Below are 24,877 nucleotides of genomic sequence, written 5' to 3' on the forward strand. Positions count from 1 at the left end.
TTCTTTTCTGGGAATGGACTTACAGCAGGGACATCTGGGGAGAATCTGTGGCTGTCATCTGGGGACTGGGGTGGGGGGCACAGGGACGCAGGGTTTCTGGGAGAAGAGAGAGACACAGAGATAGTGATGGAGAGACAGAGCAAGTGAAGAGAAAGACAATGAAGGGACAGGGAATGGGGGGGGGGCAGAGAGAAAGCAGGAGACAGAGAAAGGAAAGAAAGGTCCATAGAAAAATGGACACGGAGAGGCTGATCCCTGGGACTCTAGAGAAAGCAGTGGTTGGCGAAATGACCGAGGTGGCCATGCAGAAAGATACTGAGACCCGGAAAAGGGAAAACAAGAGATGCGACAGAGGGGAGGGACAGCGCGGAGAAGCAGGGCCCCCGCGAGCGGGAGGAAAAGACCCCCCACGGAGAAAGGAGGGCCAGAGGGGCAGACAGAGAGGGACGCGGACAGAAACGCGCACAGCGAGGTAAAGAGAGAGAGAAAGACCAGGAGACCCAGACGGAAAGCAGGGGAGGCTGCGGCGAGACGGCCCCCATCCCGCCGGGGAGGCGATAGTGGACACCCGGTGGAGGCGAGAAGCGTGGAGCCCGCGACCCGCCGACAGACAGACGGACAAAGCCGGGAGGAGCCGGGCGGGGCCGGGGCGGGGCCGGGGCCGGCTGGTCCCCCGCCGAGCGGGGAAGGAGGGGCCCGGCGGGCTGCGAGAAGGGGAAGGAAGCGGAGGTGCCGGGCGGGCGCGGGGCGCGGGGCGCGGGCAGGAAGCGGGGAGGGGCGGCGGGGCGGGGGCCTCCGGAAAAACGCCCCAACTTCCTGCCCCGCCAGAGCCAGGAAGCGGGAGCCGGGACGCAGGGCCCGGGATCGCCGAGCCCGACCTCGGGCACCCCGCCGGTCACCTCCCCGCCGGACTCCAGGTACACGATCCCGGCCCCGCCTGGCCTCCCGCCCCTAGGCTGCCAGGGGAAGTGGAGAGGAGGAGGGAGGGGGCCGGGGCGCTGCCGGCCGTGCTGGGGCCTCCTCCGCGCCCCTCAGAGCCAGCGGCCGCCCCTCCGTGGGCCTCAGTTAACCCATCTGTCAAGGGGAGCAAAGAGAGGAGAACTAACACCTGCCGAGTGCCCAGTAAGTGGGGATGAAGGGTGCAAGGCCGGGGTCAAAGCCTCGCAACTGTCCAGCGGAGGACGGATGATCACTCCCATTGTACGGGTGGGGAAACTGAGGCTTAGGGAGCGGAACCGACTCGTCCCTGGGTCCACACACCGTGAGACCGAGTGGAGTTGGGATTTGAACTTGCAGGTGCTTTCAAGTACCGTCCTCCAACCCCACATGCTTTAGGGCCACCGAAAAGGAAAAACGTCAATAACTGCACCGTAGGCCCCTGTGAAGCTGGAAGTTGCAGAGCGCGTTTGAAAGCATTTTTGGGAAAGCCCTTTTTCTGGGCCATTAATTATATACCCTGAGAGACGGGTTGTAGATGACAGAGCTGGAGATCTTCCCCCATTGTACAGGCGGGAAGACTGAGTCTCGGGAAGAAGTAATTACTTTTTGCAGGTGACACTGCATGTCAGGGGGAAAGGTACCATGGCACCCAGGAGTTTCGCTTTACAGTCCCGGCAAAGTGTGCGGCCAGGGCGGTGGGGGTGCCGGGAATATTAGTGTCTGCCTTGGAAATTCAGCTGTTTCCGGAGTTAGGAAGGCAAGATAGGGTGGGGAACCCAGGCCGGAGACTAAGGGCCAGGGACGACTCGGAGATCTGGGATTGAGCCCTGGGCCGGGGGAGCTGGAAGGACTTTGTAGTCTGGCTGGGGGGGCGGGGGCGGGGGGCGGGGCACGGTAGAGTGACAGGAGCAGTCGAGATACGGAAACGCCAGCCCTCCAAGGCAGGCCAGAGCGGCCCTTTCTGGCCAGCGTGGCGCAGTGGAGCGCTAGAGCGGCCGGCGGGAGGAGTAGAGTCTCCCGGATAGGAACCGGGCAGCGGCTAGGCTAGAGCGGCTAGCGGGAGGAGTGGAGCTGGAAGCAAAGGTAGACGCTGGGGCAGCTAGAGCGACTCGGAGGCGGGGGTGGGGGACTTTGGAGCCGGCGCGCAGAGACTTCGGTTCTGGCTGCTGTGGTGGATTCTCCTACGACCAGGAGCAGGTGAGGGACGCGGCCCCCGGCGGGCGTCAGATCCTGACTCCGCAGGTCCGCCCCATCATCCCTGGCCGTGCGCCCCGCCACGTCCCTTGTAGTAGGATTTGGGGCCCTCGTAGACCCGCCACGTCCTACGTAGGATTTGGGGCTCGTATAGATGCCCCACGTTCCATATAAATTACAAGTTCCAACAGACCCACCAGTTTTCTGCTTCCCACTCCCGGAAACTCGGCTTCTTACAGATGTGGGGTCCCCATTGGTCAGTATCACCCCCTAGAATCCTGGGTCTTGGGACCACCACATGCGCCTATAGAATTTTGCTCCCGTTTTAAGTCTCCATAGGTCCCCTAGACTGGCTGCTTTACCTACGGAATCATGATCCGGTGTGATCCTCCGTGTAGACCCACTTGTTTGAACTTGCCAATAGAAGAGAATCTGGAGCCTTATACTTTCCAAGGGCCCCTTGTGAACTTACCTTGACTACTCTGTATTTTTAGTTGTTTACGGCTTCCGGAGGTTCTTGGGGACCCGGGTCATCTGCTCAGTGTCTTATAGACCACAAACCTTGCACAGAATCCAGGTGCCCATACAGTCCCCAACTGGTGCCTGCTTTGCTCTAAGACCCACACCTCTAAGAACCTTCTAAACTTTCCCCGACTGCCACCACCCCCAGTCCCATGGACACAGTGTCTCTGCTGCTGGACGGTTGGCTTTTTCAGTTGCCTACAAACCCATCTGACCGCCTCAGTGTGTGAATACCCTTTGTGGTACCCCCTCACCGTCTGTCTTCTAAGCAGCCAACCCCGCACCTTCCCTTCCAGAATGCTTTCTGAGCCCTAAGCCTCTGTGGAGCAGCCTGAGCAGCAGCCCACACTCCTGCCCATCACAGTGCCCACAGACCTCTGATTTCCCCAGACACCCTCAAGGGATCAGATGTGCCTCAACTTCGGTTCAGATTTTAGTTTCCTAAGGTTGGGGTGGGCGGTGGGATTCCGCGTGCTCTGAAGGAGCACATTCTCATAGTTAAATGTGTGAACTCTGAAGTCAGACCACCTGGATCTGAATCCTCACTCTGTCTCTTAAGAGCTGTGCCTCAGTAAAATGAAAATAGTTATAAAACTGACCTCCAGGGGTCATTTAGAGGATTCAGTGAGTTAATACCTGTAAAGCAATAATGCTATGCCTGGCATATACTTCATGACACTTAGTGCACACTAACGGTTAGCCACTGTTTCGTGTTTCCAAATGCAGAGGTAATAGGCATAAGGTACATGATTGGGGCCTGCCTGGCCCTGAGCATTTGCTCACATGACATGTGTCCTCTCCTTTGCGCTTTTTGCAATCTCCCTGCCTCTGTTGAACACCCCCCCCCCCGCTGCCCCCGCGGTGGGGTGAGCATGGACCTTCGATGTGTGTGGTCATGTTTTCCAGAAGTTGCTGCCGGTGGCCTGGTGAAGGTTTTCTGTCTCCAACGGGACTACTAATTGTATGGGGTGCGTGTGGTTGTGAGCTTGAGTGAGTTCAGATGTGAGAAGCACTTGGAGCAATGCCTAGCACGCTGTTAAGTGCTAGGTAAGTTTAGCTTTTGTAATAAATAATTGCTTTTGTGGGGTTTTTTTGTTTTTGTTTTTTTTGTTTTTTGGTGCCGGCTTGCAAGTTTATTTATGTGAAGATTTAACAATGCTCAAATCTTAAATCACCCGAGCTTGGAGGGCGCTCTATGGAAGAGAAAGGGAATGTCGTGTGCTCTGTGGAACCCATGGGATGACACAGGGACACTCCAGAAAGCATCACTGTTTCATGGTCATAAACAAAATCCTACCCACCGTTTATTGAGTGCTAGGGAGGAGGCCTGTGGAGGAGGCAGAAGGGTGAGCCTCAGGCAACCGGGGCTGGAAATAGCTTTGGGTTGTGGGGGGATCCCCCTCCCCTCCCCTCACCACCCCACTGGTCCACCCCTCCCCACCTCCTTCCCGCCTGACACGGGCTCTGGTGGCATTAGTCAGACTAATTAAGGACCGAGAAGATGGTGGTGGGAAGACACAGGAAAGCAGAGACTCTAAGGGAGATGATGGGAGAGCCGGGGAGAGAGAGAGACAGTGCATGACACAGTGACTCGAGGACTCAGGTGGCTGCAGAACCAGATGTGGGAAGACAGACACTGACAGAGGGGAGAGACAGCAACGGAAGCTAGGGCGAGGTGGTGGAGGGGGACGGAGGGCAGAGATGGTGGGAAAGGGAGACAGGTCTGAAGGGAGGGAGAGAGGGAAGGAGACCAGGAGAAGAGAGGCAAAGACTTCAAGCACATTCAAGGGACAGACAGCCAGAGGACAGATAGCTGGCCACGGAAGGAGAGCCAGAGGGACAGATAGAGGCAGGGCAGGGGAGACAGACACACCTTGGGGAGGAGCTGGCTAAGGACCATCCCTTGTTTTATGGGATTGGAAGCAGGGGAAGATACCAGGTCCCCGAGGGAAAGCTACTTCTGGGTCTCTGGAAAGAGGTTCAGAGTTTTGTTTTCTTATGTGGAGAGAGTTGGGGGTTGGGGGATTTGCCATTAGGTTTCCTGTCACAGGAAGTGGGGCTGGTGGGTTCAGAGGCAACATCCGGCCCCAAGCCTGTCAGGTCTAGGAGAGCAGCCCCCACACACCCCATTTATCTCCTTTCTGCCTTTCCTTTAACCTTCCCAACTCTGCTAGCCCCCAGGCCCTGCCTCCCTAGGACCCAGCCTGCAGCGCCCTCTTCCCTCAGACCCAGGAGCCCAGACTCCCAGTGCCTCCTCCCTCAGACCCAGGAGTCTGGGCTCCCAGCCTGTCCTTCCTTACACACAACCTGCAGCCCTCTCCTCCCTCAGACCCAGGAGTCCAGGCCCCCAATCCCTCCTCCCTCAGACCCAGGAGTCTAGGTCCCTGGCCTCTCGTTCCTCACACCGAGGAGTCCAGGCCCCCAGTTCCTCCTCCCTCAAACTCAGAAGTCTGGGCTCTTGGCCTCTCCTTCCTCATACCCAATCTGCAGCCCATTCCTCCCTCAGACCCAGGAGTCCCGCCCCCAGCCCCTCCTTCCTCAGACCCAGGAGCCCAGACTCCCAGTGCCTCCTCCCTCAGACCCAGGAATCTAGGCTCCCAGCCTGTCCTTTCTCAGACCAACCTGCAGCCCCTCCTCCCTCAGACCCAAGAGTCAGGTCTCCTTTCTCAGACCTAACCTGCTGCTCCCTCCTCCCTCAGACTCAGGAATCCAGGTCCCTGGTCCCTCCTCCCTCAGACCCAGGAGTCCAGGCCCCCAGCCTGTTCCCCCTTAGAGACCCCAAATTACAGGCTTTCATGGCCACAGCTCTCTTAGTGACCCCGGCTCCTGGGCCTCCATCGCTTCCCCCACCCTCCCAAGGCTCCCTGTTCTTGGGCTCCCCGCCCTGGCTAGCCTCTGAAGGGCTCTTTGTCGCCACACAGAGGCCCCATTGAGCTGTGGAGGCCGGGTTTGGGGCGGGGGACGCTGTTTACTCACCTTCACACCTGGGCCAGGAATCTGTGAGTAACCACCCTGTGCCACTGTCTCCTGCCCCCACTAACCGCGGCCCCTCCTGTTCCTCAGCCCTGTGGAGCCCATGGAGGCAGAGGACATCGCCCGCGGGCTGGTGAGTGGAGAGAGCCTAGGGGCAGGGGACTGGGGGGCTGTGAGTTGGCATTGCACCCCCAGCTGAAGCCATCCCTCCTCTTCCATAGGCCCCAGGACCACCGCGGCCTGGCCTGGTGCCAGTCAGCATCATTGGGGCTGAGGATGAGGATTTTGAGAATGAGCTGGAGACGGTAAGGGGGAGATGGGGTGGAAAAGCTTCTGTCCCAGCCTCCGTGGGCCCCAGCCCTCAAGTCCCATCCTCAGTGTCTCCTCCCTCCTCAGGTCCCCCGTGGGATGCTGGCCCCCACCTCCTCTAACTGCCTGTCCCTCTTTCTGTAATCTGGGTACCACAATCCTAGTTCCCTCACACCCCATCCTTGGTGTCCCATTATAGCGTGGACTCCCACCCTTTTAACTCTAGCCCCGGGTTTTTTCACCGCCCCCCTTAATCGCAGCACCGATCCCTATTCCCCATGCTAATGCTTGTCCTCATAACCTGCCCTTGTACCGCTGACTCATCTGCTGTCCCTGACACCAGCCCCAGTCCCAGCTATTACGGTGTCATCGCTGCCGGGGAGGGGAGAGGTCAAGCCCAAGGTGCCGCTCTGCTCCCCACTGTCTCACCGCCTCGCTCTCCGCCCTCAGAACGCAGAGGAGCACAACAGCCAGTTCCAGAGCCTGGAGCAGGTGAAGCGGCGGCCTGCCCACCTCATGGCCTTTCTGCAGCACGTGGCCTTGCAGTTTGAACCGGGACCCCTGGTGAGGGCGGGGCTGCGTGGGCAGAGGGAGGGCTGAGACCCGGATTGGCCACCCCGCTCAGTGAGACCGGCCAGAGAAGCCCAGCTGGGAGGGTCCAGGAAACAGATCCAGAGCACACAGCGTGAGATCTAGAAGAGAGAGCCAGAGTGCTAGGCATGCGACCCTGGCAAGACTGCGGGTGCCCCGTCAAATCTCCGCAAGCAGCGAGTACAGGGGGGGAGGGTACTCAGAGCTTGGTCAGGCAGAGAGCAGTGGAGACCCCAGAAGCCAGCAGAGCCCCGGGCTCCCCACCCCTGTTCCCTGCCAGTGGTTATGTCACCCATCCATGGCCCCTCCCGCTGACCCTGGAAGTGGAATCCTCTTCTGCGGCCTCGGCAGGGGCCACCCGTCCATCATTCGGGGCCCAGGGCTGTGGGAGGGAAGCCCCTGGCCTTCGCAGGTCTGGCTGCCCCAGAAACAATGAACCACCACAAGCAGCACGCACAGCAGAGCGAGCAGAACTCACTATCCCAGATAAGAGGCAGAAATTTCCTGGGCCCTGTCAGGGGCAGCCATGCTGCCCTGTAAGGTCTGGAGAGCCCAGTGCGTGACTCAGGAAGGAAGATGCCACTGCGCAGGCTGGAGGGGGGTGCTCTGGGGACAAGGTCCTCGTCGCAAGGAGACATAGGGTGGCCCAGCCCAGGCTGCAGCTAGGGTGTAGCCCGGAGCACTCGACCGGACTGGAAGTGCACAACAGGGTACATCCCCCCAACAGCCAGACATGAGAGAGCTGCTGGGCTGGGATGCCCAGGGCTCCAAGAAGGAGGGGTGCATCGACTGACCCCAGAGCTTCAAAAATGGGCAGGAAATCAGGAAAATGCCTTCTCTCCAGAAGAGTGGCTGCCCCTCCCCTGTAAATGGAGGCTGTGCCCCTCTGGGCAAGGAGGTCCCCCTAGCGAGCCTGAGCTTTCTAGAACTTGGGCTCCTGAACTCAGCCCAGGGAGGGTGCTGACTGCTATGTCCTTTTACAGATATGGAAACAAGCCCAGCCAGAGCCGGGGGCTTGGCCGAGGTGACCCGGGTGGCCCCCAGCATTCAGACTCTGGCCTGCTGCAGCCCCCTCGCCTCATCAGCTGGGCAGGCAGCCAGGAGATAGCTGTGGCCCTGGGCTGCTTCCTATGGGCCTCTTGTGGGGTTTTGTCGTGGAGTTTGGGGGTGTGCAGAGATTGGAAGTGTTTATGGCAGGAAAACAGAGTCCTACCCCTACTAGGGTAAGGCCTTGGCACACAGACTGTGTTCCTTACCCAACGAGAGACCCCAGGAGTCAAGACGGGTGGGAGCAGGCAGCACAGTGCCGGCACTGCCCAGCATGGGGCTGAAGGGCAGGCGAGCTCTGGGGATGAGTGGTTAATGAATGAGTGAGCCCCACTGGTCCACCTGGTGATTTGCCCAGCCCCCACTGTGCTCGGGGCCTCTCTGGGGCACCGATGAGCCAGAACCTTCCTCCCTCTCTCTCACATACATACACACGTGTGTCCCTCAGGTTTTTGCAGTATTTCTAGGCTGTGGGTTCTAGGGGAACAGGCTTTCTAAGTTCTAACCCCAGCTTTGCCTCTAAGTAAGTAGCATCGTGACCTGGGGCAAGCTACTTGAGCCCAGTGTTCTCATCTATAAAAGGCGATAACAACCAGTGATCACGACTGACCAGGTGAACGTGGACCAAGGGTTAGAACAGCACGCTACAGGCCCCAGGATTCTCAGTGTAGTAGGAGACAGCAGGAAACCAAACCATAGCCACTTCACAGGATAGAAAATGAGCAAATGGTCACGCTGGCCCTGGCCCCAGGGAGGCCAAGAGAGGCAAGGGCCTGGGTGTGGGGGTGGTAGATACCAGGGAGCTCTTAACCAGAAGACGTGAGCCTCAAGCTTTTCAAGGGAGAATGTGGTTTGGGGCTGGGGGGGGGGGAGAGGACACGTGATGCTCTCTGTCTCCCCAGCTCTGCTGCCTGCACGCAGACATGCTGGCTTCCCTGGGTCCCAAAGAGGCCAAGAAGGCCTTCCTCGACTTCTACCATAGCTTCCTGGACAAGACTGCGGTGAGAGACACCTCTGAGGGGCCCTAATCCCCCCACAACCTGGTCCTGGGAGACTCGGTGCCCACCTGGCCCTCCCTCCCCAGCTCCCTCCCCTCAGACCATCATTCCCAGCAGGCACCTGGGCTGTGGTGACCCCATCTCTGCCCTGGTCCTCACCTTCACCCTGTTCTCTGGCCTGAGCAGGTTTTGCGAGTGCCGGTCCCTCCCACTGTCTCCTTTGAACTCGGTAAGGAGAGAAGGGGACTGTGGGTGAGGGAGGGGTGTCCAGCAGGGGACCCCTGGGGTGGGAAGCCACACTCCCCTGCTCCCGTGGACAGCGCAGACTCCTGTCCTCACCCCTGGCCCCGGCAACCCAAGGAAGCGCACCCGTCAGGGGTCTGAGGGTGGGTGGGAGCAACCCCCTGCCCATGTCCCTGCAGACCGCACGCGACCCGACCTCCTCTCCGAGGATGTCCAGCGGCACTTCGTGCATGACGTGGTGCAGAACCAGCAGGCCACCGTCAGCCGGCTGCTGGAGGACTTCCGCTCCAAGCGGCTCATGGGCATGACACCCTGGGAGCACGACCTGACCCAGCTGGAGGCCTGGGTTGGGCGGGACCGTGCCAGCTTTGAGGCCCGGGAGCGGCACCTGGCCGAGCGGCTACTGACCCACCTGGAGGAGATGCAGTGAGTGGGGCCTGCCTGCTCCCCACCTTGGCGTGGGGGTGGGGGTGGGGTCCCTGCAGCTTCAGGGTTCATTTCTTAACCTTTGGGCTCTTCCCCTGCCTTCTGGGTTCCCCAGCCCTGGCATTTGTAATTCAGCTGGTTTTGTGTTGTCTCTTCCCAGCTTTGGGGTACCCTCCCAGTTTCCAGGGCTTTCCATGGTCTTGTGTTTGGGCCTGGCGCTTGGGTCCTGTCCTTGCCGCTCCGAGCTCTCAAGAGACGCTCTTCTCTGCTGTGCTCCTCCTTCCCTGTAGCCGTGGCCCTCTCCCTCTCCGCCTCGCCTCTCTCTGTTCCTTCATCTAAGGGGCAGCACCCCGGACACCTGTGCTGGATAGACAGGGATCCAGGCTTAGCAAGTTTGTGGCAAACTTCTTCCTTCTTTTTGCAGACACACCATCTCTCCCGATGAGGAAAAGAGGTGATGAGAGAAGCAGAGAGAACGGCCAGAGAGGCATTTAGTCCCCCAGGCCCCAGGGAGGAGGACTGGGGATTGGGGCCCTGACCTCTGGAGCCCTCTCTGCCTTCCTCAGACACTCACCTGGAACCGGTTGGGGGGCTGGGGTGGAAAGTGAATGCGGAGGGGAAGGCTTGGGGGACAGCAGTGCCCCCATGGCCATGGGCGTGTGTGTATCTGCACGCATTTCGGGGCCCTGACTGACCCCTCCCCACAGTGCCGCTGTGGTCAGCGCCATCAGCCTGTACATGCGCCACCTTGGGGTGCGGACCAAGAGCGGGGACAAGAAGTCGGGGAGGAATTTCTTCCGAAAAAAGGTGCTTCCCCTGAGCACCCAAACCTGGCGCTTCCCTCCCCAGAGGCCCCTGGGGAGCCCCGTGATCTGGGCTCCCAGGGTCTGATTCTGCTAGGTTATGGTCTCAGAGATGGAGAGCCCCCTCCTTCACTCTCCCTCCTTCCCTCAGATGATGGGGAATCGGCGGTCAGATGAGCCAACCAAGACCAAGAAAGGCCTGAGCATCTTACTGGACGCTGCCCGCTGGAACCGGGGCGAGCCTCAGGGTGAGGTACCTGGCCTCTGCCCGCCCTGTTTCCCCACGGCACCCCTGCTTCACAGCCCCATCTCTCGTTTCAGCCCCCGATTTCCGACACCTCAAAGTCGAGGCTGATGGTAATGGTCCTGAAGCTGGCTGGGGGTGGGGGGAACCTGGGAGAGAGGGTCGGGGTGCTCCTGGGCTGTGGGGAGGATGGGGCTGGAGTGCAGGCTGCGGTGGATTAGACGTGTTGGGCTCTCATTCCCCCCTCCTCCCTGGATGTCTCCCCAGCTGAGAAGCCAGGCCTTACGGAAAGGAGGGGAGGCCTAGGAGTGCCCTCCCGGGACCGGAACGTCGGGGCTCCTGGGCAGGACGTCCCTGGACTTTCTCCACACCCTCTGTCTGGAGACAGCCCCGACCGGGAAGCAGGTGAGTTTCTTGAGCGCCTCCCTGCCCCCAAGAGACACCCCTCCTCAGTTCTCCACTTACCCTGCCCTGCTCTTGGTCCCCAGTAGTATTAAGAAACCACCTCCCTTTGCTCACCTGCTTCACTGCTGTCCTCTCAGGCTCCAGCCTCTATCCTGGGGCTGCTTAAGCCCCCCTCCTTGGACTACATTTCCCATCCGCCCCCAAGGTGTCATTTCCCAGAACCCTCTCAGAGTATATTGTCAGTCCCCTCCAGGGATCTAAGGCAACTGCTTGGCCAGTTCTGGGTTCAAGTCCCAGCTCTGCAGCTTAGTCGGGTTATATCTGGGAAGCCGCGTCTGAGCCTCAGTCTTCCTTAAAGGGGTCTATCCTCTCCCTGCAAGTCCTGGCTGAGGGTCAGGGAGGGAATGGACGTGGAACCTTCCCTGGTTCTGTGCCCCCCCCCCCCCCCCGGTTCCTCGCCCCAGCTGCTGTGGCCGTGTTCTCAGAGGCCCTTCTATCAGTCCGTCCCCCATCCCCCACACCACAGGAGGAGCTCGAGGCCCCCAGGGTGGGGGTCTTGCCATAAGGGCCTGGCAGCCATCTTTGTTCTCCCTGCCACCCCACAGGTGTTGATGCCCCACCAGAGCTGGGGGACCCACCACCGCAGGGCCCAGCCAGCCTGGAGCCCCTGGCACCCCCAGAGAGCACCGAGGAGGGTGCTGACACAGAGAGGTGCCCGGGGCTGGGTGTGGGGTCAGGGGTGCGGGGAGCAGGAAGGGGCTTATTAGGCCCTGGGGAGGGGGGGAGGTTCCGCGTGTGCCGGGGTCGCGCTGCCATTTGCTCCTGCTGTCCCCGAGCTGTCTCCACTCTGCCCTGCTCCTCCCTCTGCCCATCTCTGCCTCCTCTTTCCGTCCTCCACTTTCTCTTTTCTCTCCTCCTCTTCTCTTTCTCCTCCTGCGCCTCCTCTTCCTCCTGCCCCCTCCCTCATCCCTTCTTTAGGTTGTCATTCCCTCCTCTCCTCTTCGGAGCCACTGCCCTGCGCCTTGCTCCCGCCCCTGCCTCCCTGTGCCCTGCCCTCCAGCCCCCACCCTCTGTGCTCCAAGCCTGGGGGCCCTGTCCTCCTCACAGTTGGGGGGGCAGGCTCTGCCCCCTGCCCGTCTTTGTGCCGCTGCTTTGGGGACACTTTGGTGGGCGGGGGAGGTGAGTTGGGTTCCATTTGGGTCCTCCTCTGACCCTGTGCCCCTCTCTCCCCAGAAGATGGAAGAGGTGGGTCCGTGGGCCCTGGGCCGGGGGGAGGGCTAGCCCCTCCCCCATTTCTCCCAGCCCCTCCCCTCTCCCCATGGGCCATCCCCTCCCCTTCACCCTGCAAGGGGTGGGTGGGGACATCACCCTCCCAGCAGAAGAGCTAAGTATTGAAATCTTCCCTCCCTCCGTCCCTGCTCTGCCCCCCAACCAGCCCCTTGCCACAGGGAAGGGAGGGGTCAATCCCTGCTCCGGACTGGGTTTCCTTCCCCACCCCCACCAAGTTTCCCCATCGCTCTTGACCACCCTCAGTGCCCCAACAGCCCAAAGCCCCAAGTTCCACTGCTCCTTCTGACTCTCTCCTCTCTTCTGTTGCATGTTTGGTATCTGTCCTGGTCTCCCCTACCCTGGTCCCCGTCTGTCCCTGTCCTGGTCTCTCCCTGTCCCTTAACTGGTATATCCCCACCTCTGGTCTTGTCTTGGTCTCTCCCTGTCTCTGTCCCTGTCCTGGTCTCTCCCACCTGTCCCTGTCTTGGTCTCTCCCTGTCTCTGACCCTGTCTTGGTCTTTCCCTGTCTCTGTCCTGGCCTCTGCCTGACTGTCCTTGACCTCCGGGTCCAGGCTATCGGGGCGTCTGGGGCGCTCGGAGAGCCTGCGGGTGAGTGACCGCCGCCGGCCTTCCCGGGGCAGCCTCGGGGCTAAGGGCCGGGGTGGGGGCCGCTCCCGGAGTGACGTGGACATGGACCCCAGCTCTGCCACAGCCGTGCTTGGCCCTACCCGACGAGCCACGTAGGTCATTCCTCCCCCATCTACTGAGGCAGCCTGGAGAGTCAGGAGGATGGTGGGGGAGGGGTTGTTGCCAGAGTTAGAGAGAACTGCGTATTGGACACTGAGGTCACAGGAGAGGGGTGGGACTCTTCTTACTTAGAGATTTGGGGCCTGCTCTGGAGGCCTTGAATGCCAAGGCCATGGGGCAGGCTGGGGGTGGGGGGGTGGGGCTTGGACACTAGGAATGGAAGTCTCCTCCCAGGGATGCCCCAAGCTGCGGCCCTAACAAGGCCTCTGTCTCACAGCCCTGAGCCTGGAGAGGAAGGGGACCCGGCACGGTCAGGACTAGAAATAGAACCAGAAGAGCCCCCTGGCTGGCGGGAGCTTGTCCCCCTTGGCACCCTGCACAGCCTGCCCAAGAGCCAGGTGAAGCGGCAGGAGGTCATCAGTGGTGAGTACCGGGGACGCCACCCAGTTCTGGCGAAGGGACAAGATGCTGCCATCTCTGTGCGCCATGGGCCGGACTTGAAGGCAGCCTGTTACCACCGAGGGCCATTCGTCACATACATCGTGGAACAGCCACGCGTGGAACAGGAATGTGGCTGTCAGCTGTCAAAGTGACGTTTGCTGCGAGTTTTTTTCCTAGTGCAGGGCAGAGCTGGTAAGAGCTGGAAGGGTCACATGACGTTGTATTTCTCGAGGAAATCTTTGTTTCCTTATTTGGGAAGTAATAGCTCCCACTTCAAAAGATGGTCATGGAGCTGAGGGGATTCGTGGGAAGTGTTTAATGTGGTGGGGGGCCAGGTAAGAACATTCCAGTGTGGACTTAACTGTTCAGAGGCAAAAGTAGTGCCATGGGAACAAGTTCCGGAAGATACTCAGTGTATCCTCAGCGCTTGCTTCTGGGTGGGGAGATGATGGAAGTATCCTTTCTGTGTTGATTCTTCTCTGCGATCTCGAACTGGGTATGGGGTGGGCGTTTGGCAAAAGTAGAACACTTCTTTGGAAGCTCTGGTTTAGAAGTTTTATTTACACGTTGCTTAATAGTAAGAGGGGAACTCATTCGGAAGTTCTAGGGCCATAGGGGAATACTTCTTGTGTTCCAGATCCTTCTAAGGATACGAGCCAAATAGAAAGCAGTGTTATCTGGTAGAATTTTCTGGAATAATGAAAACTCACAGCCTCTGTGCTGCCCAGCACGGTTACCACCAGCCGCATAATGGCCATTGAGCACTTGAAATGTGACAAGTACCACTGACTACAGAACTGTATTTCATTTCAATTAAAATCCGAAGGACTGTTTGTGGCTAGTGGTACCATAGTGGACAGCACAGCCGTTTCCCTCATCAGAAAAATATTCCTAACATGGAATTGTGCGTTTATTGTCTCCAGGAACTCCTGGGGCCCCTGAAACCCAGGCATGCTCCCTCGCGGCGGTAGGGGGACGGGGGCTCCCTGGATCCAAGGCTATCAACGTATGTGTAAAGGGTTATCATTGTTCCAGAAACCAAGGCCGAGGGACTTGCCGGATCCTACACACAGCCGTAGGCTTGCTGGTGGTGGTACGACCAGCTCATCCCAGTTCACCTGGAATTTTCCCAGGTGTAGCACTGACAATCCCATGTTCGGGGAAAGGCATGGGTTCCAGGCACAGGGGACCACTGGTCACCCGGGCTGGCTGCCGCAGCCAAGGAACACCAGCAGTGGGATAAGGAATCCTCAGTAGCTGGTTCAGGGGCAAATGATTCCACCCAGGGAGAGTTATCCCTGTCCCCCAATCCTGAGCCTGCCTCTGAGACTGTGCACCTCCCCACCCGCCGCACCCTTCCCAACCGTGCCTCCTGCTCCCACAGAGCTGCTGGTGACTGAGGCCGCCCATGTGCGCATGCTCCGGGTGCTGCATGACCTTTTCTACCAGCCCATGGCAGAAGGGGGCTTCTTCTCCCTGGAGGAGCTCCAGAACATCTTCCCCAGCCTGGACGAGCTCATCGAGGTGCATTGTGAGTGCAGGGCTGGGGCCCGCTGTGTGCCTTGCTGCCGGCTCCTTCCTCAAGGCCTCAGTGGCTCAACCAGAGCCTAGCACATTCTCCTTGAGTGCCTGGCACGGGCAGCTTCCTTTCTAGCCCTGGGGGCAGCCCTGGACCCCCCAGAGCTCATATTCCCGGGGCACATCAACAAGGGCATGGCATCGGGTGGGTGGCGGCCCCATGGCCCCCAGGATCCAACACCTGCAGCTTGACCACCGCCTCCCACTCAGCTCTGCGCGCTGCGGCTCGGGCCCTGACAGTGATCCCTTCCCTCACTGCTCTCCACAGCCCTGTTCCTCGATCGACTGATGAAGCTCAGGCAGGATAGTGGCTACCTCATTGAGGAGATCGGAGACGTGCTGCTGGCTCGGGTGAGGGCACCCAGCCCCTGCCTCCCCCTGGGGTCCCCTCTTTCCAGCCAGGGACCTGGAATCCAGGCCCAGGGAGGCTGGTCTCAAGCCCCTCTCCCATTAAGACCCCGGGGTCTGGGCCGCTCACTGCAGGCGCCTGTCTAGGCTGCTCTTCCCACGTGAGGCCCGGCTCTTCCCAATCCCACCTGAGACACCCTCCCTGGCCTGAATCTCACTGTAGTTTGATGGTGCCGAAGGCAGATGGTTCCAGAAAATCTCCTCCCGCTTCTGCAGCCGCCAGTCATTTGCCTTAGAGCAGCTCAAAGCCAAGCAGCGCAAGGAGCCTCGGTTCTGTGCCTTTGTGCAGGTGAGGGGGAGGCCAGGGTCTGGGGGTGGGGGGAGGCGTGCTGGTGTCACAGTTCCTGCTGCGTGCCCCCAGCTGGGCCACTCAGCACACTCTGCCCGCAGGAGGCTGAGAGCCGCCCCCGGTGCCGCCGCCTGCAGCTGAAGGATATGATCCCCACGGAGATGCAGCGTCTGACCAAGTACCCACTGCTCCTCCAGAGCATCGGGCAGAACACAGGTGCCAGCACGCCGGGTCCCACAGCGCAGGGCCCCAGCTTCCGCGGCATGGGGGCGGGGCTGGCCAGGAGCTTCCCGGCTCGGGGTCACCAGGGCCTGCTTCTCCTTTGCCACAGAAGAGCCGGCGGAACGAGAGAAAGTGGAACTGGCAGCTGAGTGCTGCCGAGAAATTCTGCACCACGTCAATCAGGCCGTGCGTGACATGGAGGACTTGCTGGTATGCCTGGCCGTGGCTGTGGGCCCCAGGGCAATGGGGTGTCCATGTGCGGGGCTTGGGCGGGCCTTTGTCTTGTCTATCTCAGGGCCCCTTCTCTGGAGGCCAGGCCCTGCCCTCAGCTTGTCCCCTTCAGGGTCACTGTGGGTCAGCCACAGCCTTCGGGTCCTCCCCATGACTCTCCCTTCCCCCCCACCGGCAGCGACTCAAGGATTATCAGAAGCGCCTGGACTTGTCCCACCTACGTCAGAGCAGCGACCCCATGCTGAGCGAGTTCAAGGTGGCCCTGCCAGCCCTGCCCTCCCCGGCCTTCCCCTGCTCTCCTGCAGCCCTGCCCCTCCTGCCCCTGGAGTTCTCTGCTAATGCACCCTAGGAAGGAGAGCCACCCCACCCCTCCGCCCAGAGCCCCTCTTCAGTCCCAGCCGACCCTGCCCTCCCCTCCCCTCCGTGCCCTGTGCCGACCCGGTACGCCCTCCTGCCTCCAGAACCTGGACATCACCAAGAAGAAGCTTGTGCATGAGGGCCCGCTGACGTGGCGGGTGACGAAGGACAAGGCTGTGGGTGAGCGTGGGGGCCGGGGGCGGGGTGCTAGGGGGTAGGGGCAGCTGCTGAGCCTGGGCCTTGCCCTGCAGAGGTCCACGTGCTGCTGCTGGATGACTTGCTGCTGCTGCTCCAGCGCCAGGACGAGCGGCTGCTGCTCAAGTCCCACAGTCGGACGCTGACACCCACACCCGACGGCAAGACCATGCTGCGGCCGGTGCTGCGGCTCACGTCTGCCATCACCCGCGAGGTGGCCACCGGTGAGGCGTGGGCGGTGACCGTCCTGGAGGGCTGGGGAGCACGTGGGGGGGGCACCAGGGGACCCCAGCAGAGGCGAAGAAGGCAGCCAAGGGACCAGGAGCGTTGTGAGTCTTAAGAAGGGAGCCCGGCAGCTCCCCTGGGTTTGCAGGGAGCAGCCTGCTCTCATCAGTCTTGGGAGATGCCCCCTGGCTGTCTCCTGGGGACCACAGGGGAACGGGGGTGGGGGAGACAGAGTTGGGGCTTTGCAGAGGTGCATCAGCAGCTCCAGGGGTCTGTGGGGCAAGCCAGATTGGGGACTTGCTGCCTGATGGACAAGGGGTGTGAGATGGAGGCCTTGGGACAAGGCACGTGAGGGATGGCGTGAGCTGTGGGAGCCCGAGGCCACTGCAAGCAGGGGCTGCCCCAGCCTCTAGCCCACACTCAGGGGAGGGCACATGGAGGTAACCTTGGCTCTGAACCACCCCCCCTCCTCTTACAGATCACAAAGCCTTTTATGTCCTTTTTACGTGGGACCAGGAGGCACAGATCTATGAACTGGTGGCCCAGACCGTGTCGGAACGGAAGAAGTAAGGGTGGCTCCGGTGGATGAGGAGGCCCGGGCTGGGGGGTGGGAGGCTCCGGCGTAGGATCTGGGGGCTCTGACTGCCTGCCCTGGGGGCGCTGACCTGTCTCCCCAGCTGGTGTTCCCTCATCACCGAGACTGCTGGATCCTTGAAGGTCCCCGCTCCCGCCTCTCGCTCCAAATCCCGGCCCAGCCCGAGCAGGTGAGGGAGGACAGTGGAGGCCTGAGGAGCCGGGGAGTTTGAGCTCCGGGTGTGTGTGTCTGTCTGTCTGTGTCTGTGTGTGCGTGTGCCACCACCACAGCCTCTCCGGCCCCTACCCAGGCTCCTCTGTCTCCATCTCCCAGCCTCAACTTTTTTATCTGTTTGTGCCCCCCCCCCCCCCCCCCCGCCCCGCCGCTGTCTCTCTGCCACCCCCTCCCCAGGGCCAGGGCTGTGAGATCATTTAGTCCTTCCTCCCCCCAGCACCCGAGAGCCCCTGCTCAGCAGCTCTGAGAACGGCAACGGTGGTGGCCGAGAGATGCCCACAACAGATGGTGAGCCTTTGCAGGGGGCGCCGAGGGGGGCGGGCGTCATGAGGAGGCCCAGCAACCGCTGAACACCCGCTCCGGCTTCTGCCTCCCACCCAGGCCGGACAGAAAGGATCCTTAGCATGCTCCTGCCCTACTCCAGGCCCGGCCCCGAGGGCCAGCTCGCTGCCAAGGCCCTGGAGAAAGGTAGGCCGCGGGGGGCTGCCTCTAGCCCCCCTTCCCAGCTTGCCTCCTGCCCAGGCCCATCGTGCCTGGCCTGCATCACACTCTCAGTGGTCCCAAGCCGCCTTTTCCTGCCACAGCCTCTGTCCCTCCCTTGACCTTCTGTTCAGCCTCTCCCTGGATGCCCTCCACCCTGTGTTCCTTGCCTCTCTTCTGCACCCCTTCACGTCCCCCAGCCCCACCTGCAGCCTGGCCCCCACCTTCCCTGCTGGGATCCCCGCTGCCAGCCTTCAGCCTCTTTCCCAGCCCTTCTTGTGACTCTGTTCCCTTGTCCCTGCCAGTGCTGTCCCTGAAGCAGCTCCTGTTTCCCTCGGAGGAAGACAGCGGGGCAGGGCCTTCCCGTGAAGGGGATGGGGTCCCAGGGGGCGGCTCCCAGAGCCAGGACCAAACCCAGGAGATTCGGGAGAAGCTGCTCAGCCTGGAGGAGACCATGAAACAGCTGGAGGTGGCACCCTGGGGGGAGGAGCAGGGTGCAGGGAGATGGAGCCGACTCCAGACTCCATGGAGGGACCCCTCTCACTGTGGACTCTCCAACCAGGAGGTGGAGGAGGAATTTTGTCGCCTGCGACTCCTCCTATCTCAACTCGGGGAGAGCGCTGCCCCCCAGCCTGGCTGTACCTGAGGCTCCTGGCCCCAGGCAGGTGAGTGGAGAACTGGAGGGACCAGAGTGGGCATGTCAGCGGCTCCCTTCTCTACAGCCCCCTGCTGCTCTCTCTCTCTGCCTCAGTCTCCCTGCATGTCCCCATTCCACCTCCTGCACCCGCCTCTCTCCCTTCCCTCCTCCTCCCTCTCCCCCTTCCTCCCCCTTTCTCTTCATCTCTCCCCATCTCCCTTTTCCTACATCCCCCAGGCCTTGCAAGACTGAGGGCCAGCCGCTGCCACCGCACAGCTGCCACCGCATCTCCACCCCAAGGGCCTGAGGAGAGGGAGCTGGGCTGCCGGGACGGGGGGCTGTGCCTGGGGGGGCCCCCGCTGGGATCACTGCCTCCCCGCAACCTCCCGTGGCCTGGGCTTTCTCTCCCTCCTGTCTTCTGCTTGGGGGACTCAGGGCTTCCTTCCCAGGGGGACCACAATGACCCTGCCATGCCCCGGGCCATCACAGTATTTCCAGGGGGGGCCACCCCTCCATTCCCCACCCCCAAGTGCCTTTGCTCTGTTTTTATACCCTGAATTGGAGGTTTATTTTTTAATATATATTATCTAAGGAGAGCTCTGTGTCTGTGAGGATAGGGTGGGGGCCCTGGAGTGGGTTTGGAGCCCTCCACGACTGACTGGCATCACTTTCCCGGGTCTGTCCCACTGCCTTTGTCCAGTCCTTCCTTCCTGGGTTTTGCCAGCGACTCCCCAGTTGATGCTCCCACCCCAAGCCCCAACTCACCCGTGACGCCCGGATCCTGCACAGCTCACGCTCCTTTCCGTTCTTTTATTTTTGTAGTAAACTCTCTGGAGGTGGCTAGTGGGGGGCTGTGGGGAGCTGGTGGGGAGGGGGCCCTCCTGGGTGGGGCTGGGGGCGGGGTTATTGCTCTGAGCTCCCTGTCCCAGGGGGCTTGTGTGGGGAGGGGGTCAGGACTGGGGCCGGCACAAGGGGAGACACAGCCGCACAAACACACAGGGCACAGCACGGGGGGGCGTGTGGGCAGGAGAGGCTGGGCGCCATATTGCACTTTGGGAGTGGGGCCAGGCGGGGACCCCCCTCAAACAAGCCTGGGCAGGAGGCTCGAGGCCATCACCGTCATGTTCCCTCCCTCTCTGGACAGGGGAGGGGAGACCCCAGCCTGGGGTGAGGGAAGAAGGTGGGCAGCCAAGTGCCCGGTCCTGGGAGGGGGTCGAGGGCTGGTCCCCGGCCTTGGGCGGGACATCCAGGGTAGGCCAGGCCAGGCATGAGTGGCTGCCCAACCCCCACCCTGGTGGAACCCTTCACCCCACACGGGTTCAGCTGCCGCTCCCCCCTTTGCTTGCCTTGGCCTTGGGGGGCACAGGGAGGCCCTCATCGCCCTCGCTGTCAGAGCTGCAGCCGCTGACGTCCGTGATTTCCAGCTCCGAGTCGCTGTCGTCCTTCCCACCCAGTGTGGCCTCCGGACCCCTGGCTCCTGGCAGCGCCAGGCGAGGGGCTGCTGCCAGGCCTGAGGGGCGCTCAGGACCCAGGGCCTCCCCTGCCGCAGCCAGGAGGGGTGAAGTTGCAGGGCCTCCCCCGGCCCCTGCTGAGGGCAGGTGGCCCAGGGTACTTGCCAGAGGGTTAGGGTAGAAGTGCGGGGGGTACAGAGAGGGCGGCAGCTTGGGGAAGGGGCCGGTGAGATACGGGTTAAAGTTCCAGGGATAGTCTGGGAAGGCGCGACTGTAAGGACCCAGCAGGCTGGGGGGCTTGGAATAGCCAGTGGCACCTGGGGAACACGGGGTGGGTCAGACTGGGCACACCGTGGGAAGGTGCCCCCACCCTGTGCTGTCTGCCGAGGTCTGCCCATTGTGTCTCCTACGTGGCGTCTGCCCACTCTACACCCCCACCTGGTTTTTCCAGTCCTTTGTCGCCTAAAAGCCCCTCTCCCAGCCTGTCCCTGCCCCTTTTCTCTCCTCCGTCTCCCCAAGTCCTCCTGTGGCTTTTAAGCGCAGGCACACACGCAGCCTCGCCCTGGGCCTCCTTCCTGCGTCCTTCCTTCCCCATCTTTCCCCATCCTCTTCCCTCAGACACGGGCAGCGTGCCCCCCGCAAACCGGCACCCACACCCGCAGGCCCTTACCAGAGCCCAGGAACTGGAAAGGGCTGTCCAGACGCAGCTTGTCGGTGTCAGGAGGGAACAGGGGCGCCCGGGCCCCTGGCTCTCCCAGGCGAGGGGCCGAGAACAGGGTCTGCAGTGTCTGCAGAGGGAGGCGAGGGAGGCCTCACAGCTTAGACCGGCTGGGTTGAGGGCTGGAGAGAGGGCATCAAACCCCCAGTTCGGGGACCCCAGTGTCCTAACTCACCTCAGGGGTAAGGGGAGGAGCATCTGGCCCAGGCGTCCCCCCAAAGGGACCAGGGGTCAGCAAGAGTGGGGAGCCCGTGGTGGCTGCTGCCACATCCAACAGTGGGTAATTGACAAGTACGACTTTGCTGAAGTTGAACTTGTAGGTGAATCTCTTCCCTTTGGTCTTATGGAGAATCCGCTTGTTGTAGTAGTAGCTGTGGGGAGAGGGAGGACAGGGGATGCTGGGGAGGGGCACCGAGGGAGGTAAAGAGGGCGCCCCGGACTCATTAGTGCACAGAGCACTAGCAGGGAAACTGAGGCTCACAGAAGTCCCTTAACCCAGTAGCAAGGCAGGGGTGAAGCAGGGGCTGGGATCCTGGCTTCTGGCCTTCCTCCTCGAGTCCCTCCCTCTCACAGGTAATCACAGGAGCTACCCCACGGAGATCCCTGTGCCTTGGGAGCCCAGGGATTCTGCCCTGGCAGACCCCCAGGGCCAGCCTCCCCCTGCCCCTCCTCACCGCAGGGCCCGACTCAGCTTGTCGTAATTCATGTGAGGCTTGCACTTGCGGATGCCCCAGAGCCGAGCCACTTCGTCGGGGTCCTTGATGACGAATTCCCCGTAGTCCCCCTGCCAGGCGATGACCCCCTGATACTCCTCCTTCTGCAGCAGCTCCAGGATAAAGTGCCACAGCTGGATCTGCCTCGAACCAGGGGACGACTCCGGCTTGTAGGCCCAGTCCGGGAAGGCAAACCCTGGGGACGGGAGGCAGGGGAGTGGCCCCGGGTCAGGACGCTAAGTCCAAGGCTCTGGGTCCCCCGCGGACTTGGGAACCAGGAGGCCCCCCTGAATCCTGGTCTCCAAGGAGCAGCTGCCCAGCTTCAGCCATCTTTAGGGAACCAGTTCCCACTCTCTCTACCCCAGGTAGCGTCCAGGCCCCAAACTGTCCAAATAGTGGCAAAGAACTCCGTTGTCCAGGAAGCCCGGAGTAGCACCTGCAGCTTCCTCCTCTACCTTGGCACAACTCGCCCGCATTCGGGGTCTGGGGGTAGAGTGTGGGGAGGCCACGGGAGCGGCACCCCTCCTTGTCCACAGCCCTTCTCCTACTGCCCCCTCCAGCCTAGCCCCAGGAGGCCTCTGGTCTCACCTGCTCTCGGGAATACCCTCAGTCTTGCTGTCTCCCCTCCTCCCACGCCCTGGCCCCCCCCCCCGCCCCCCCCCCCCACGTCTGTGCTCCAACACTCTGAGTGCCCATGTGTCAGCAGACACCCACAGTGTACAGGTCCCACAGACGTCCACTCACACTCCAGGGGCGCCTGGCGACACCACGGCCCACGGGGGGGCAGCAGAGTGGGGTGCGGCAGCTCACACACAACGTGCCGCCAAGGCAGGCCCTCCAGGCCCCCCAGAACAGGGCCCCACTAACCACATTGCCACATCAGGAGACGAACAGGACCATGAAGGCCCAGCTACCAGTGTGGCATCAAGACAAGTGTCTGCCTGACAGGCACACATGGGGTGACACCACACCTGTCCCCCTTTGCCTCAGAGACCGCAGGCCCAGACATGGGGATGGAAGGATTAGCCTGGAAGGAACTAAGCTTGAGCTGGGAGAGCAGCCACGTGACCTATGTGCTGTGCATGCCCAGGGTAGATCCCTGCCCTCTCTGGCTCACTAGAGTTTTAGGGGTGGGAGGCAAGGAGCAGCAGGGTCCCACCTGGGCTGCCTGGTGTGTCCCTGGGTGCTAGTGCCTCCCCTGCCAAAGGCTCAAAGGCCAGGCAGCGTTCTCCCTGAAAGGATAATTTTACTCAGGCCCATTTTGGGTCTTTCTTACTCCAGGAGACAGAGCTCCATCAACCCACGAGCTCTGGCACATTCCACACCCGGAACACATCCTAGTGAGGAAGAGGCAACCCCAGAGATGACACCACACAACTGGCCACACACGCGCAGATACACACTCCAATCTGGAGCCACCATCTGTCCTCAAACACACATCCCCAGGTACATTGTACCTGCTGACACACACTCGAGAAGACCCACCTCAGCCCACAGACACACACACATTATGACGACCCCCCAAAGTCCATCACACTCAGTGAAACACAGATGCAAGAAACCTCCTGACACACATACCCCAACACACACACACAGGCCTGGGGCACCCACCCACCCAGCCCAAAGCCCACCGAGACCCCCATCCTGGACCCCAGCCCAGACCCGGAAGTAACAGCAGCAAGCTCCTCACCCCACGGAGGCAGGGACGTACTTGGCGAGCTGGCGCCCCCACTCCGCCAATCCTGAGACGTAAGCATGCTAGACATCCCAAAGAAACACCACCTGCCCAGCACGGAGACACCCAGGTAGCCTCCCGTGTGTGTGCAAACAGGCACAGCAGCTCACACAAAGACTGACGCCGCGCAGACATACTCTCCCAGTGTGACCCCTTCTTCCAGAAGCTCCAAAGCGTGACATAGGGACACATTCTGAGACCCCGCATAGAAGCAGGCACAGACTGCCCGTCCGCGTGTGCGCACGCACACACAATGCACTGGCACAGACACACACTGCCCGTCTGAGGGGCGTGTGACTTGGCACATCCAAGCCAGTCTTACTGTCCACATCCCCAGCTCTGGGTGTCCACTTCTGAGTAGGCCGTCCGTCCTCTCTCCCAGGGCTCCAGTGGGCCGGGCCATGTCTCCATGTCCCCCTGCCCAGGCAGTCCCTGTCTGTCCACCTGCGCCTGGCCCGTTCCCCCATGGTCCCCACCCCTGCTCCGTCAGTGCCTGGCCATCTCCAGTCTCCTCGCCTCTCTTTGCCCGAAGGTCCTGGGCAGGAGCAGGCTGAGAGGTACACAGCCGGGACCCCAGGACCTCAGACCCCTGAATCCTGTCTGTTTTGGACCCCGATACCTCCCCCACCCTCCAAAGACCCTCATGTCCCAGCAGGCAAGTGGCAGGGACAGCGGGCTGTGAAGTTTTTAGCCAAGTTTTTCATTAGGGGGTTGCATTGAGGGGACTGAGAGCGAGACCCGGACAGAGGAGGGAGGACAAGGAGAGGTGCGGAAAGGAGGAGCCGGCCGGCTGGGAAGGGGCGGGAGGTCCGGGCCAGGGCCAGTTACCAGGGGTCCAGAGAGCCGGCAGGGCGGGCGGGGCGAAGAGAAGGTCGGAGACGCAGCTACAGTCCATGGTGGAGCCAGCCCTGCAGAGAGGCCGGGACAGACACGCGGGGACAGGCAGGCAGCAGTCAGGAGAGACAGACAGGGGTCAGCGGGGTGGGCGCTCCGCCCAGGCCCACCCATCCTGCCACCCGCCACCCTCTCCACCCACGGCCAGCGGACCCTTCCTCCCGCAGCCTCCTCCTCCTCGCTCTGTACCTCGATCACTACCCACAGCGCCCCCGGGCCTCCCTCCCCACTGCTCCCACCGGCTTGCTGGCTCACACTGGCTGGCTCGCCCCCTGCCCACCCAGTGCCGTGCAGGCTCTGCCGCTGCCTTCTCTCCAGCTGCTCTCTCGCGGTTCCTGACCTCTCAACCGTCTCTGCGTCTCTGTCCCTCTCTCTGGCCGTCCCAGATTTGTCTCCCTCTGAACCTCGCCCCCACCCCATGGCCCGCCGCCCAGCAGACCCCAGGGCTGGCTCATCTAGCTCCCCAGCAGCCCCCAGCTTTCATCTGCCAGCCCAGAGCTGGCCAGACTCGGCCTGCCCGCCCCGCACCCTGCAGGAAGGCTCCCACAGCAGCCCCTCCCCAACCTGCTGCCCAACCCTCAGACCCCTGCCACGTGCACCAGCGTCCCCACCCCTCAGACACCCCTTCCCCTCGGATCTGCCTCCCCTACCAAACAGCACCCCCCAGACACCCTTCCCCTTGGATCTGCCTCCCCCTGAGATAGCCCCCCTAGATACCCCCTCCTTAGATCTCCCCCTCAAATAGACCTTCCCTCAAACATCCCCCCCAACAGCTCCCCTCAGAC

The 24,877-nt window shown here is 61.6% G+C and overlaps 2 protein-coding genes across 9 annotated transcripts in view; one reads left to right on the forward strand and one right to left on the reverse strand.

The window, feature by feature from the left end:
* Window positions 1-328: 328 nt before the first annotated feature.
* ARHGEF1 (Rho guanine nucleotide exchange factor 1) lies at window positions 329-19,177 on the forward strand. 8 transcript variants are annotated; one of them, XM_059381666.1, is made up of 33 exons: window positions 711-729; window positions 829-917; window positions 3,562-3,702; window positions 5,719-5,761; window positions 5,850-5,933; window positions 6,388-6,501; window positions 8,478-8,576; window positions 8,760-8,802; window positions 8,996-9,242; window positions 9,667-9,696; window positions 9,950-10,049; window positions 10,197-10,293; window positions 10,367-10,402; window positions 10,557-10,694; window positions 11,300-11,405; window positions 11,928-11,939; window positions 12,536-12,703; window positions 12,988-13,133; window positions 14,536-14,682; window positions 14,998-15,080; window positions 15,301-15,426; window positions 15,528-15,642; window positions 15,758-15,858; window positions 16,058-16,135; window positions 16,341-16,416; window positions 16,488-16,655; window positions 17,135-17,222; window positions 17,334-17,420; window positions 17,682-17,752; window positions 17,846-17,932; window positions 18,250-18,413; window positions 18,507-18,609; window positions 18,819-19,177. In XM_059381666.1, exons 3-32 carry the CDS (start codon window positions 3,677-3,679, stop codon window positions 18,588-18,590), a joined length of 2,964 nt encoding a protein of 987 aa, XP_059237649.1. In that variant the 5' UTR covers window positions 711-729; window positions 829-917; window positions 3,562-3,676; the 3' UTR covers window positions 18,591-18,609; window positions 18,819-19,177. The 8 variants fall into 8 exon arrangements, with proteins under 8 accessions (XP_059237646.1, XP_059237647.1, XP_059237648.1 ...); XM_059381663.1 differs by lacking the exons at window positions 711-729; window positions 3,562-3,702 and adding an exon at window positions 329-472; XM_059381670.1 differs by lacking the exon at window positions 3,562-3,702 and having other exon boundaries at window positions 566-729.
* Window positions 19,178-19,486: 309 nt separating this feature from the next.
* ERFL (ETS repressor factor like) overlaps window positions 19,487-24,877 on the reverse strand; it is a 34,559-nt gene continuing 29,168 nt past the window's right edge. Inside the window, exons 4-7 of the mRNA XM_059383404.1 lie at window positions 21,425-21,659; window positions 20,926-21,121; window positions 20,703-20,820; window positions 19,487-20,349 (exon numbers count right to left, since the gene is read on the reverse strand). Of these exons, the coding sequence (XP_059239387.1) occupies window positions 19,901-20,349; window positions 20,703-20,820; window positions 20,926-21,121; window positions 21,425-21,659 (998 nt within the window). The 3' untranslated portion in view covers window positions 19,487-19,900. The remainder of the gene's footprint in view (window positions 20,350-20,702; window positions 20,821-20,925; window positions 21,122-21,424; window positions 21,660-24,877) is intronic.

The sequence above is a fragment of the Mustela nigripes genome, chromosome 17, assembly GCF_022355385.1.
Source record: "Mustela nigripes isolate SB6536 chromosome 17, MUSNIG.SB6536, whole genome shotgun sequence".
In the NCBI taxonomy this organism is placed as follows: domain Eukaryota; kingdom Metazoa; phylum Chordata; class Mammalia; order Carnivora; family Mustelidae; genus Mustela; species Mustela nigripes.

What these genes read in the sequence shown, in the direction of transcription:
- ARHGEF1 (XM_059381663.1), top strand. Translation starts at nt 344, where the DNA reads ATGCGACAGAGGGGAGGGACAGCGCGGAGAAGCAGGGCCCCCGCGAGC. An exon ending in CCATGCTGAGCGAGTTCAAG is followed by an intron (nt 16,136 to 16,340) that starts GTGGCCCTGCCA and finishes TCCTGCCTCCAG; the next exon opens with AACCTGGACATCACCAAGAA. An exon ending in ACCGTGTCGGAACGGAAGAA is followed by an intron (nt 17,223 to 17,333) that starts GTAAGGGTGGCT and finishes CTGTCTCCCCAG; the next exon opens with CTGGTGTTCCCTCATCACCG.